Genomic DNA, 13,167 nt, shown 5'->3' on the forward strand with positions numbered 1-13,167 from the left:
ATAACAAAACTCATTTTTATTTCCTAATATACAAGAACAAATGAATTGGAACATATTTAAGGGGAGGTAGATTGGATAGAGGGAGTAGTGGTATTGGGGAGTCTTTTTTTCCCCATTTGGTGTAAACATGATATGGACTTTTCCTACTTTGCAGATATTTATGTAAAGTGGAAATAGTTTGATTATCAACTTTCTGATTTCAGCAGAAGCTTACAAACTTTGGACTTGGTTGCATTTGTTTCTCTCTAGTGCCCTCTTTGTCTTTTCAACCTGGGCAATTTTATCAGAGAGGAATTTAACTTTTAAATTTTAAAATGAGGGAGGGAGGAAATACGGGGATATGTATACAAAAACAGATGATTGAACTTGGTGTACCCCCCAAAAATAATAAATAAATAAATAAAATTAATAAAAAAAATTTTTAAATGAGAGCATTTGGAGTTACTTTGGAAAAAGGCATGTTATATAGTTAGGAGGTTGATCCACAATTCAGTGAGTAAATATCTTCCTATATTTTATTTCAATTCATTATTTCCATATATTAGGCACTAAGTAATATAATAGAATTTAACAAAATGATCAGACTGCTAGAAAGGAACTTGAGGGTTGAATTACAACATCATATGAGCAAAACTGTTAGAGACTGGAATCATATAGATAAGATTAAGAAAATAAGACACTTTTTTGTCTAAGAATAAGTAACTGTTAGTTCATTTCCCCATTTTAAATTTCTGTTTGTGAATCTGTATGCTTTCTTTGTTAAGAATGGATGATCCTAATCAAAGATGGCTGTAATAGTAAACATTGTTACTGATAACAGTGAGGCTGTGACTCATTTTTCCCCACAGCTTCAGGCTCAGTAGGAAGGGGAAAGTGACTGTTGGCTGTGGCTTCCTTTTCATGAATCTTTAGTGTCTTTGGCTCTGCAGCATCAAAGTACTTAAATGAAATTAAATTTTTCTGTGTCTAGTTCCATTCTGATTCACTTTTCAGATTATATTTGCCACCCACTTTCAGGTAATATTCCCATAGACTGAAAGCATTTACATATAGTTTGGACCTGAGGTTAGGGGCTAAGACCAATTCATCTTTATATATCTTGCATCTAGTGCTATGTATGGTTCATGGTAGGTACTGAATTTGGTATTCCTTTTTAAAAGTTTTTTTCCCTACTCAGGAATGCTGAGGAATTCTGAGACTAGAACCCAGGAATTAAGGTTTTGATGTATGTAGGAGTTTACTTACCACATATTGGGCACTTTAAGAAACATTCCCTCATTTAAGCTACTCTCACATTTTATAGGTGCAGAGACTGAGACTTGTATATATTTAATTGCCTTGCCTAATCAAAGTCACATAGTAACAAGGCTGCGCTCAAACCTTGGTCTGTAGGTCTCCAAACCCCATGTTCTTTTTAATTTTATTCCATTGTCTATTATAAGCAGAATAAACATGTTTTGAAATAGAGGGTCGAATATAATGATGAAAAGATGCTGAGGTACCTCTGTATATGTGGAGTTTTCTGAGTGATGTGACATCTGCATCTGCTTTCCTGGCTAGTCAATCTGATATAAGCAGCAGAGGCAGGCCTCGCAGTAGACATTGGGCACCTGTACTCACGTTCCCTGTGGGGTAGAACAAAGGACTTTTTGAGTCCCTTTTTCTATTTCCAGAATAGAGGATAACATTTTTATTAGTGTTCCTACCAGTATTTGAAGCCACAGGCTCATAGCCCATCAGAATTTGAAGGGCAATAATAATAGTAATAATAACAACAATGATGATGACTGACAGCAACAACAAGTGCTAACATTCTCAGAGTACCTCCGTGTGCCAGGCACCATTCTCAGCCTTGTAAGTGTGTAATTTCCTTTAGTCTTCATCACCGTCACATGAAGTAGGGGGTGTTACTGTCCCAATTTCACAAAGACAATGAGACAGAGAGAAGTTAATCACTTAGGTTGTACAGCTAATAAATGTTAGAGCTAGGATCCAAATCCAGGAATACTAGTTTCCAAGCCCGCACTCTTAACCACCGAACTCTACTGCAGATGTGCTATATATGCCTTTTTGTTTTAGCTGAGTGACTGAGACCTCAGGGTGGTGAAACGATTTGTCTAAAGTCATAATGGAAAAGCCTGGACTAGAAGTCAGTACTCTTTCTACTGTGTCATCTTGTTCTTAACAATATTTTTCTTTGAATTTGACTTTCAGTAGCACCCAAGAATTTCCAAATGCTTCCTGAATAGTCACTTATTCGTATTTATTCTTTCAGTTTCTCTGTATGGCCAAGAGAGGACACATACCAGCTTTTTGATTTCCCAAATAGAGAAACTGAGTCTCAAATGGGTTTAATATCCTACCCAGTCTACAGTATCTGCTTTTATGTTTCTTGCCCATTTCCTTGCTCTCCTTCCTTCTGGCTTCAGGATTCAGCTAGGTAGCTGTCTTTACAAAGATTTCTAGACTTCATAGCCCTGTAAGATATACCCAAAAGGTTGGATGTCTCTTAGAGAAAGGTAAACTTGGAAGAATCCAGTGCCTGAAGCCAAGTCCTGGTTTTCAATTGATTTTGGCTAAAGATCATTTGGGGGCTTTCCTTTTTTTTTCTTTTTTACTTAAGGGCTTAATCTTAGTGAATATTATAAATTGAGTCTGTGAGGAAAAAGTTGGCATGGGTAGATAGGAGGTCACAATGCTTGTAAATTCCCCAGGACACCCAGGAACTCAGAAGTCCTTTTCATTAACTGATGATGATGTTAGCTAATATCCCTAATTCAATAGCAAATCCTATAAAATGTAATTGTTCCCAAACAGCTAAAGAGCAGAAAAAAGAATGATTCATTCTCGTTAATGACTTGCTTTTTCCTTTTTATTCTTTCCTTTTTTAAGGAGTACTTTAATGAGGTGAGAGACAGAAGGACAGGTAGAGCAGGAATCCCATGATATCAGAACTGGAAAGGACCTCCCAGCTCATCTGCTGCAACATTTTTTATGAGGCACAGTGACTTTTCCACTGAACTCTCTTGTAATTGCTCTTATCATTTCATGACTCTGAGAGAGGTCTCATCTTAACATAGAAGGAGTGAAAGTAACAAGCATTTCATAATGGCACAACTAAGCAGAGACTGGAAGAGACCTGCAATAATATGCTAAACCCCCCAATTCCAGTTTGGTTTTGAAGCTCTAAAAAGACCAGAGTATACCAAATTGGGGTATCTCTGGGTATGTAGTTATAGTTACTACAAGTAAATAAAGTAAAATCGGACTTGAAGTCATTTGCCATGCAGAAGAGGCCTAATAGTGTATTAGTTAAGAAAGAACGTGGCTGCTAGACCAAAATTCCTAAATTGAAATCTTGGCCCTATATTTACTCACTGTGTGAACTTAAGTAACCTCCCTGTGCCTTAGTTTCCCCTTCTTTAAAATAGGGATTACTATAGTTCCTGCTTTATAGGCTTCCTGTGTAAATTAAGTGAATCAGTACCTTGAAAGTACTTAGAAAAGAACCTGGCACCTAGTGAGCAATCAATAACTATTAGTTGTCATTATTATTCTTAAGATTGCTTAATCAGCCACAAGGCCTCCTCCCTGTAGCTGAGCCATTGTGCATGTTGTTGACTTACTTCCAACTGAGATGCTCCTTGGACATCCTAGATGGTAGAAGTAGCAAAGCCGTTTTCCTGATGGATTGAACATGCCCATAATGAAAATGCTCAGAAGCCCTAGAGCCCACATCAAATGTCTGGCATCTGAGATAGAGGCAGGGTGAGTCTCAGTTTGGTTCAAGCACAATGGGGCCAGTTGAAGTGTGTATTATGGTGAGGTGTCAGTATTTGCCTTCCTATTTCCTTGCCCGACCCTGGCATGAGGCCACTAAGATACCATCTCCACTAGTGTTTCCAAAGTTACTGTACTCTAAGTTCCATTGTTTTTCTGAGTGAAAAAGATTTTGAGAAGTTGGAAATCTGTATGCCTGTTCCTGCTCAGTGTGATAACTCCCAGGGCTGAGAGGAACCCTAGATCACAAGACTCCATTCTCTCCAGTGACTTTTCTGCTCTTAACTTATCATTTTTCGCTTAGGCCAGGAACCATCACTTTGCAAGCCCTTTCAGAAGCTAACAGAAGACTATGGATGGAAGCCATGGATGGGAAAGAACCTGTAAGTTATCTTGGGGAAACCTCAGCAACATAGTCCAGTATATGAGCGCGTAGCAGTGGGTCCAGGATAATTACGAGGATGAGTCAAAAATTATCTGCACTCTGGCTGCAGAATTTATTTTAATTAACTTTTAGAAAAGACAAATGCATCATTTTTCGACATAATCTTCTTGCTTTTCAGTACACTTTGTCCATCTGTCAACAAGCTTTTGTATTCCCTCATTAAAAAATGTTGTAGGCTGAGCTGCAAGCCATGAATGCACCACTATCTTCACTTCTTCATCAGAAGTGAATCTTCGTCCTCCTGGGCTGCTTTAAGAGGACCAAACAGGTGAAAGTCCAATGGAGCAGGATCAGGACTGTAGGAAGATGCTTTAACACCTCAAAATGAAGTTTTTGCAGAGTGTCGACAGTGTGGGCAGAAGTGTGCGGACGTGCATTGTCATGAAAGATCCCAATGCCCTTGGATAGCAGTCCTCTGCGTTTAATCAGAACTTTAGGCTTCAGCTCTTCAATAAGCATCTCTATCCATTCATACACACTTCTTCTCGACAAAGCACTTTCTCCATACTGCATACAAAGTCTTTAATAAATAATGGCACCAGGTACACCCTCAGACCACAAAAAAACAAATCACTGCACTCTGCTCTTCTTTCATGCAAATCATAAGTAGGGCATCCATTTTTGCTCACACCAGTTACAAATGAACTGATGTAACACGTTCCCACCTGTACAGCAGTGACTGGGGAGACAGTTCCCTTGAATGGAAAGCGCTGATAAGACAGTGTGGCCAACAGAAGTTTTAATATAACTGGAGTGCAAATAATTTTTGACTCACCCTTGTAAATGGTAATGGATCCTTCATACTCAGAATTTTAGAGGTAGTAGGAATTGTTGAGTTGACATTTTTTGTTTAACAAGTTAGGCAACTTGAGTTTCAGAGAGAGTGAAGGACTCCTCTAGGAACTCCCTCAGAGAGGAATCACAATCGGCCTAGAATACAGGTCTCTCAGCTTCTTGCTCAGGTCTTAGAGTGTTGCAGCTATGCCCATGAGATTTTCTTAAGAAAGAAAATTAAGCCTTTTTTGCAGTTTATAACATTAATACGTGTTCTTATATAAGGATAGAAAATAAGTTTCATGGCTGTGAATAAGCATTTATTAAGTTTTTATTCAAATGGTTTTGTTGCCCCTCCCTTACATCCCTAAGTCAGCTTATTCTCTTTTATCCCCATTGTTCTTTCAGCATTTATTGAATAGTGACTTTTCCCCCATTGTCGTTTCTGCTATTGAATCTTTTTCTGAAATTACTTTCTAATCCATCTTTTTCTTACTATTTGATGGCATATATTTAAATTTGATTTCAAGATTATTTCTTTAAGAATACATGCTTATTTAAAATTTCAAACGTAGAAATAGTTATCTTCAAAAATAGAAGTCACTGTAAGCGCAATGCAGGCAAACTGGCATAATTTTTTAAAATGTAAAACTGGGAGCTTACTTTTTTCACTTAACAACTCTGATACCCTTAGTTTTACCTTTGTTTTTTTTTTAAGCTCTTTATTGTAATATAATTGCTTTACACTGTTATGCCAGTTTTTGCTGAACACCAAAGTGAATCAGCTGTATTTATACATATATCCCCATATCCCCTCCCTCCCACGACTCCCTCCCACACTCCCTATCCCAACCCTATTCCACCCATCAAGTTGATCTCCCTGTGCTATGCAGCAGCTTCCCACTGGCTATCTATTTTACATTTGGTAGTGTATATATGTCAATGCTACTCTCTCACTTCGTCCCAGCTTCCGCTTTGCCCCCACAACCCCATGTCCTCAAGTCCATTCTCTATATCTGCATCTTTATTCTTTCTCTGTCACTGGGTTCATCAGTACTATTTTCTTAGATTCCATATATATGCATTAGCATACAGTATTTGTTTTTCTCTTTCTGGCTTACTTCACTCTGTATGACAGACTCTAGGTCTATCCACCTCACTACAAATAACTCAGTTTCATTCCTTTTTATGGCTGAGTCCATTATATATATGTGCCACATCTTCTTTATCCATTCATCTGTTAAGTCATCTTATTCTCTTTAAGGTCAGAAGATGGCATTGCCATCCTATATCTCAGGACGTAGCCATCCATTTAGAACACTGTTACATAGGATGACAAGCAATAATTTTAAAGGGCTAGGAATTATCATAGAGAGACCAATATGAACAGTCAGAGGTCACCAAAAAGCACTTTCTCTCTTCAGTACCTTCTGTGTAGGTTTCTTCTTGTGGCACATAAAATAATATCAGCTTCCTTGTGTTGGAATCCCAAAGGGTTAGATTTGGTTCTGGTTCTGCCATTCAGTGATTGTATGAACTTGAGCTAATTATTTAATCTCTCTGAGACTCTTTTCTTCAGTAAAATGCCTTTAATAATTTCTCTTCTACCTACCTCACAGAGTTGCTTTGAAAAATCAAATGAAAGCCGGTTTGTCAACCATAATGTGCTATATTAGGTTGAGGTGCTTCTAACTGGTGTGAAAGCTGGGTGCAAAGCTACTGAAATTCAGCAGTATTTGGATACAGTCTAATTTTCTTGCTTTATGCAAGGCAAAAAGGTGCTAATAGGGAAAACATATTACAGGGCTTTCTTTCTGTGTATTTTCAGTGCCTTGGAGACTAAAGAGGAGTGCCCAGATGCCAGATTGCAATTATAGCAACCAAAAAGGTAGCAGGAGAGAAGTGATATTGTGAGGACTGTCATCCAGAAAATAGGCCAGGGCCTTTCTCCCCTCCCTCCCTTCCCAGAAACCTGGAGCTTAACTATTACATGCTGTGATATTTCTCTAAGGAGGATATGAGGAAGCTCAGCAAGGCATTTTATTATTTTTGTTGTTGTTCGTATTTCTTTCTTCTTGCTTTGTTTTTAAATTGAAGTATAATTAATTTAAAATGTTTTAAAGCATTTTACTCTTAATTCCCTTTCCTGAACTTGTTCTCCCTTTAAGGTTTTAAAAACCAAGGGATACAGATGGCTTTTGTGGAGAATGATGTTAGAACATGGGCCCACTGAATGTGGATCCTTACCAACTTGATTATGGCAGATGTTTCACAAATATCTTGTTTATAAAAGTGGTGGAAAGTGGCTGGCCAAGCACAGAAGCCTCTCTCACTGAAATATCCATTGGCGTACACACATAGGCAGAAAATTTATTTTAAAAGGAGAGATTGCATATAGAGGACATTTCCTGCAGCCTCACGTTACAAATGTTGTTGCTGCTTTACTATCCCCCCCCCCCCCAATTCACTAATCTTATTCATAGTATGCTTGCCTTTGCTTAAAGTGTCAAAGAAGATCAGGACTTGGAGGAATATAGACTCCAACCCTGATCATTTTAGAGAGATGGATTTTGAAGTCTAGAGAATGAAAAGGACATGCCTAAGTTTCATAAAGAGGTAGAGGCAGAGCCAAGACTAGACTTCAAAAGTCGAGGATCTCCTCTTTGGTCTCTCACATAGCTATCACAATGCATACTTCAAGATGACTCAGAGAAATTTTGGTGAATGCATGAATCTCTTTCAGAGGAGCATTTGCCTTTCTACAGGGAGACATCCATTAATGTCTTTGGGCAGGGAGGTTGGTGTTAGGGATATTTAAATGTCACCATCAATGCCAGTTACCCAGGTATCCATGAGAAAACCACTTCCTTTCTCTCATGCTCTCTTGCTCCATCTGAAAAATTCTCTAAGCTTTACATAAGTAAATGTCTAAGATGGGTAGGCTACAACTGCAGTGAACTGTATGAAATCCAGTGTACTCTTCAGGGATTATTAATCCAGTTGTTTCTAGGGACCTAGGCAAAGATGATTCTGTTTAGCCCACTTTCTTTCTTGTTAAAGCCTTAAAGTCACTAATGGTTTTGATGGCTTATTTGGGGAAAGATGTTTAGTATTTGCTGTACTTACCTATAGTGATACGCAATAGTCATGGCTCTTTCTGTCTCTTTTTTTGTAGATCTACCACAGCCCTATAACGAAACAGGAAGAAAGTGAGTCAAATTTCTGATCTACTGACATTATGAACTGTTAGCTATCCTAATGCAAGTATATTTATGGGTATCTCTGTGTGGAATGAAATTTAGACCTGTTTTTTCAGAAGGTGTCTGTTGATTGAACTAAGAAAGTCACTTTATCTTAACTTATGGATGGGGTAGTAGTAGTAATATGGAGAAACACATTATATCCTTCTCGTTCTAGACACATGATAAAAATTGTGTGCATTTCCAGCCTAACATTTCATATTTGAGGTAGCTCATGCCTAAAGCAGACATAATGCAAAGGGTCAAGTAAAAGCATTTTGTGTTAGGAGGGTAAAACTCTAACCACCCCCTCCTCTGAATGAAGAATCTTTCCATTTAAGGGTGATTGAAGATAAGCAACCAAACCCCTAGTTCTCTCACTGCAGTCTCTTAGCACGATCACTGAATGTTTGGTAGGTGAGGCTTATTATAGCAGAATCTAACTCTGCTTTCTTTTGCTTGAAACAGTGGAGCTGAATGAAGTGGGGTTCAAATTTGTTAGGAAGTGCATCAATGTCATTGAGACCAAAGGTAAGACATGAACCATAGCCTTGGCACTGTTTGAATCTGGTCATTCTTTTTTGTTTTAAACATGGTTTTATTATTTATTTATTTAATTTTTATTGCCATATAGTTGATGTACAATATTATATGTTACAGGTATACAATATAGTGATTCACTATTGCTAAAGGTTATACTCCATTTATAGTTATAGTAAAATATTGGTTATATTCCCTGTGTTGTACAGTATATTCTTATAGCTTATTTATTTTAAACATAAGTTTGTACCTCCTAATTCCCTACCCCTATTTTGCCCCTCCCCTCCCCCTTCTCCCCACTGTTAACCACTAGTTTGTTCTCTATGTCCGTGAGTCTGTTTCTTTTATATGTTCACTGGATTTATTTTATTTTAATTTAATTTAATTTAATTTAACTTAATTTTATTTTATTTTTTAGATTCTACATGTAAGTGATATCATACAGGATTTGTCTTTGTCTGACTTATTTCACTTAGCATAATACCCTCCAGGTCCATCCGTGTTGCTGAAAAAGGCAAAATCTGGTCATTCTGAATTTTTCCTGGGCAATTTCTTTAAAGTAACAATGATATCATCCATTAGTCAGGACCTGTTTTAAAACGGAGACTGTTTATAAACCTTGAGTACTAAACACAATTTTTTAAATTTCTGCAAATTGCAAATCAGTGATATTTAACCATGTTTGGATAATTTGCGATTTCCTGCTTTTAAAGAAAAAGAGCTTCAAATGGCTTATAAAATATTCTCAAATACTATCTGGTACTCTTCAAGTAGCGTTACGATAGCTCCATCCTAAATAAACAGGCGTTCAGTTTCTGCCACAACACATATTGATTTAAAAATTGTTGGGGGCAAAGTTAAAGTCAGGAAAATGTGGCATTAGCATTTTTCCAGGTTCATGATACTCTCGTTTCTCTCTGAGAATATTTTGAATGTAGGCAAGTGTACTGTATAAGCCAAGCCTCCTTTTTAAAATTTTTTTTTTGAAATGTTGCTTCAGTCTTTCTCCATGCACAAAATGGCTGTTTGCTTCACATCTACCATACTCTAGCCCTCTCTTACTTTATATTACTGCTCAGGGGCAACTTGAAGGTTGCTTTTTCCTCCTTTTTCAACTAAACTGTAGCTCCTTAACAAGATGGCAACACCATTCTCGGCCATCTGCTGCTACTCACCTAAGCATTTTCTTCTGTTTACTATAGAGTGTGTTCTTCTCTGTTCAGGTTAATGAGGGCTTGGTACAATCCAAATGAAAGTATGGAAAGAACAATTTGCAGAGATGTTTCAGGACTGTTCCCCTATTGCAGGGAAGGGCTGGAGAAATTGGAGAGAGTAGGGAGACCCTTTTCTATTTGAACTGACTCCATTGTGTCAGTACCTACTTTCTCTACCCTGAGGGAGATAAAAGCTCTAGATATATAAATAAAACTGACCTGGTTTTCTTTCTCTAGGGATCAAGACAGAGGGATTGTACCGTACCGTGGGCAGCAATATTCAGGTTCAGAAGCTGCTGAATGCCTTTTTTGGTAACAATTTTAATTTCATAATTCTTTTTGGGAGTTGTTTGTGTATTAGGAAGACATGGCTATAAGAGAAAGGAGACATTGTTAAAGAAGATTGTAGAATATATATTTTTAAATATTTTCAAACATAAAATGTACATTTATTTGCCTATGCTGAGTCAGAGACCATGTTGCCTTGAAACAATTATTAGCATTTCTCCTTTCTCACATCTTATTCACTCCTGAAACCCTTTGCAATCTGGATTCTACCCCAACCTCTCTATTGGAACTACTGTGACCAGGCTTAGAAGGTACCTTCTTGTGAAATCCAGTGGACTCTTTTCAGTCTCTATCTTGCTTGATATCCTTGTTGACTACTCCCTCCTTTTTGAAACTTCCTCTTTACACTACTTCTATGACTCAACAGTCTCTTGATTCTTCTAACATCTTGTATTATTCCTTTCAAGTGACTCCGGTCAGGTCCTTTTTCTTCTTATCTTTTAAATCTTGTCTGGTATTTCCCAGCATTCTATCTTTGCCCCCTTCACTTCTTATTCTACATGTTTTCCTAATGATTGATTCTTATCCTGGCTATGGATCACAATTTTCTGTTTTACATACGTCTAGTAATTTTTGTTGGATGCTGGACATCGTGACTTGAGTGTGTCAATTTTGTTGACTTCTTTTCAAGAGTTTTGAATTTTGTATTGCAGGCAGTTATCTGTGGATCAGCTTGATCCATTTGAAGATTATTTTTAAGCTTGTTAGGACAGATATAAAATATCCTTTCCTGGTTAGTTTAGCCTTACATCTAAGGTCTGCCTTCTTTTGTCTCTTCATTCTTAGTGATTGGAACTTAAACATTTGACAGCTTTGTGTGCATTCTGGGTATTCTTCATCTTAAAGTTTCTTGATATTTCTTTGCCTAGCCTCATAGATTTTCTTTTTTTTTTAATAAATTTATTTATTTATTTAATTGGCTGTGTTGGGTCTTTTTTTTTTTTTTTTTTTTTTTTGCTGTGCGTGGGCTTTCTTTTAGTTGCGGTGAGTGGGGGCTACTCTTCGTTGTTGTGTGGAGGCTCCTCATTGCAGTGGCTTCTCTTGTTGCGGAGCACGGGCTCTAGATGCATGGGCTTCAGTAGTTGCAGCACATGGGCTCAATAGTTGTGGCTCACAGGCTCTAGAGCGCAGGCTCAATAGTTGTGGTGCACGGGCTTAGTTGCTTTGCAGTATGTGGCATCTTCCTGGAGCAGGGACCGAACCCATGTCCCCTGCATTGGCAGGCAGATTCTTAACCACTGCGCCACCTAGGAAGCCCCAGCCTCATAGATTTTCATCCTAGGCACTCATGGTTTTATAATCAATGACAGACTCATGGGGACCCATAGCTAGGGGGTTTCCAGTTCTTTTTCTACATACCTCCCTCTTCTCTGGTACTCTGCCCTGCAAATTCTAGTTTCCTCACCCTCTGTGAATTTTGATCTTTGTCTCTTCAACTGAGCAAGACTTCCATGCTCAGCTTGAGCTCTCACTCCCCATGCTACCATCAAGAAAGTGTTTTCAGGTAGCAAGCTGTGGCGATGGTAGGGCTTATCTTGTTTTTTCCCCCTCTTTCAGAGTTATAGTCTTATACTGTGTAGTGTTCATTGAATACAAACAGCTATTTCATATATTTTGTCCCATGTTCTAATTGTTACAACAGGAGGGAAGTCTAGTCCCAGTTACATGGGCAGGAGTGGTAGTTCCTCTTCGTGGTTTTTACTAGCACCTCTGTGCTGTCAGCACTCAAAAATTACTAGTCCAGGCATCATCTTATGAGTTCTAAACTCATGGATCCAGTTTCCCACTGGACCTATGCTTCACAAACATATTTAGGTCATGGCACACACTGGAATGATCATATCTGTGTAGCACACTCTGATAAATGGACAAAACTGATCATGGCTGAGGCAGTAAGCTCCAGAGGCTAAGGAAATCAATATTGGAATTTTTGCATAAGATCTCTGTACATAGATGTTCCATAGGTACCTATCTTTTACATGTCCAAAACTAAACTCATTGTTTATCTCTTCCTGAAAACCCGCCCTTCTTCCTTTTGTGGATGGTGGTGAACTGTCTGGTAAGCTCAGTTCTCATAAAGTGTCAGAGAACAAATTTAGTGTGGAAAGCTGCAGTTTGGATAAAGCATGTATTTTTGGTCTTTTCTGTGATGTATATCTTACCTTCCACAACCCGGCAGGCTTGACATCCTAACCTATTAGCACTTGAGGGTGCTGCACCATCCAGTAATAACAGTTATGGAGATTTTGTATTGTAGATTACATCATTGGTACCTCAATATCTGTTTTATCACTTTACACTGTTGATTTTTAAAAAATTAAGTTTTGAATTTCTGGCCAATTTACATGGCATTTTATAAGCTAAAGGACACTTTTCATATATAAAACAGTTGACTGTGTGGCCCAGAATATTTAGTCTCTGAAAAATTATTGAACTCAGATCAACTATTAGAATTCTGTTTCTGGTATCACTATATTCTCTACCTGATGTATAATAAGCTAAAAAAAATGCCATGCTATGCATCCTACTGATTCTATTACAGGCTTCAATAGGACTGAAATGGTTCATTCAAATCACACATGACAGTACAATTCAGTTAAAGTATCAAGGAAAGTGGCTGGGTTGGTGTAGTACATCTGTTCAACATCAATCTCCAAATATCAGGATTCATAGGAATATCTGAAAAATAGACAAGGAAGTTCTGAATATAAATATTTATAAGTAAAATATGTGTTAATTTACTTATGTATGTATAAAACTGATAAATCCTGATCCCTGTCCCAGATCTAAGAAATTCTAAATCTAGTGATGATCCTCATTCATTTAT

The 13,167-nt window shown here is 37.8% G+C and overlaps 1 protein-coding gene across 5 annotated transcripts in view; it reads left to right on the forward strand.

Annotated features, from left to right (window-relative positions):
* The window catches only part of OPHN1 (oligophrenin 1), a 648,185-nt gene that overhangs the window by 352,690 nt on the left and 282,328 nt on the right, over positions 1-13,167 (forward strand). For all 5 annotated transcript variants that reach the window (XM_057717522.1, XM_057717521.1, XM_057717520.1 and 2 more), the window contains exons 12-15: positions 4,085-4,163; positions 8,175-8,208; positions 8,707-8,769; positions 10,230-10,304. In XM_057717522.1, coding sequence (XP_057573505.1) covers positions 4,085-4,163; positions 8,175-8,208; positions 8,707-8,769; positions 10,230-10,304 — 251 coding nt within the window. The remainder of the gene's footprint in view (positions 1-4,084; positions 4,164-8,174; positions 8,209-8,706; positions 8,770-10,229; positions 10,305-13,167) is intronic.

The sequence above is a fragment of the Hippopotamus amphibius genome, chromosome X, assembly GCF_030028045.1.
Source record: "Hippopotamus amphibius kiboko isolate mHipAmp2 chromosome X, mHipAmp2.hap2, whole genome shotgun sequence".
Lineage (NCBI taxonomy): Eukaryota > Metazoa > Chordata > Mammalia > Artiodactyla > Hippopotamidae > Hippopotamus > Hippopotamus amphibius.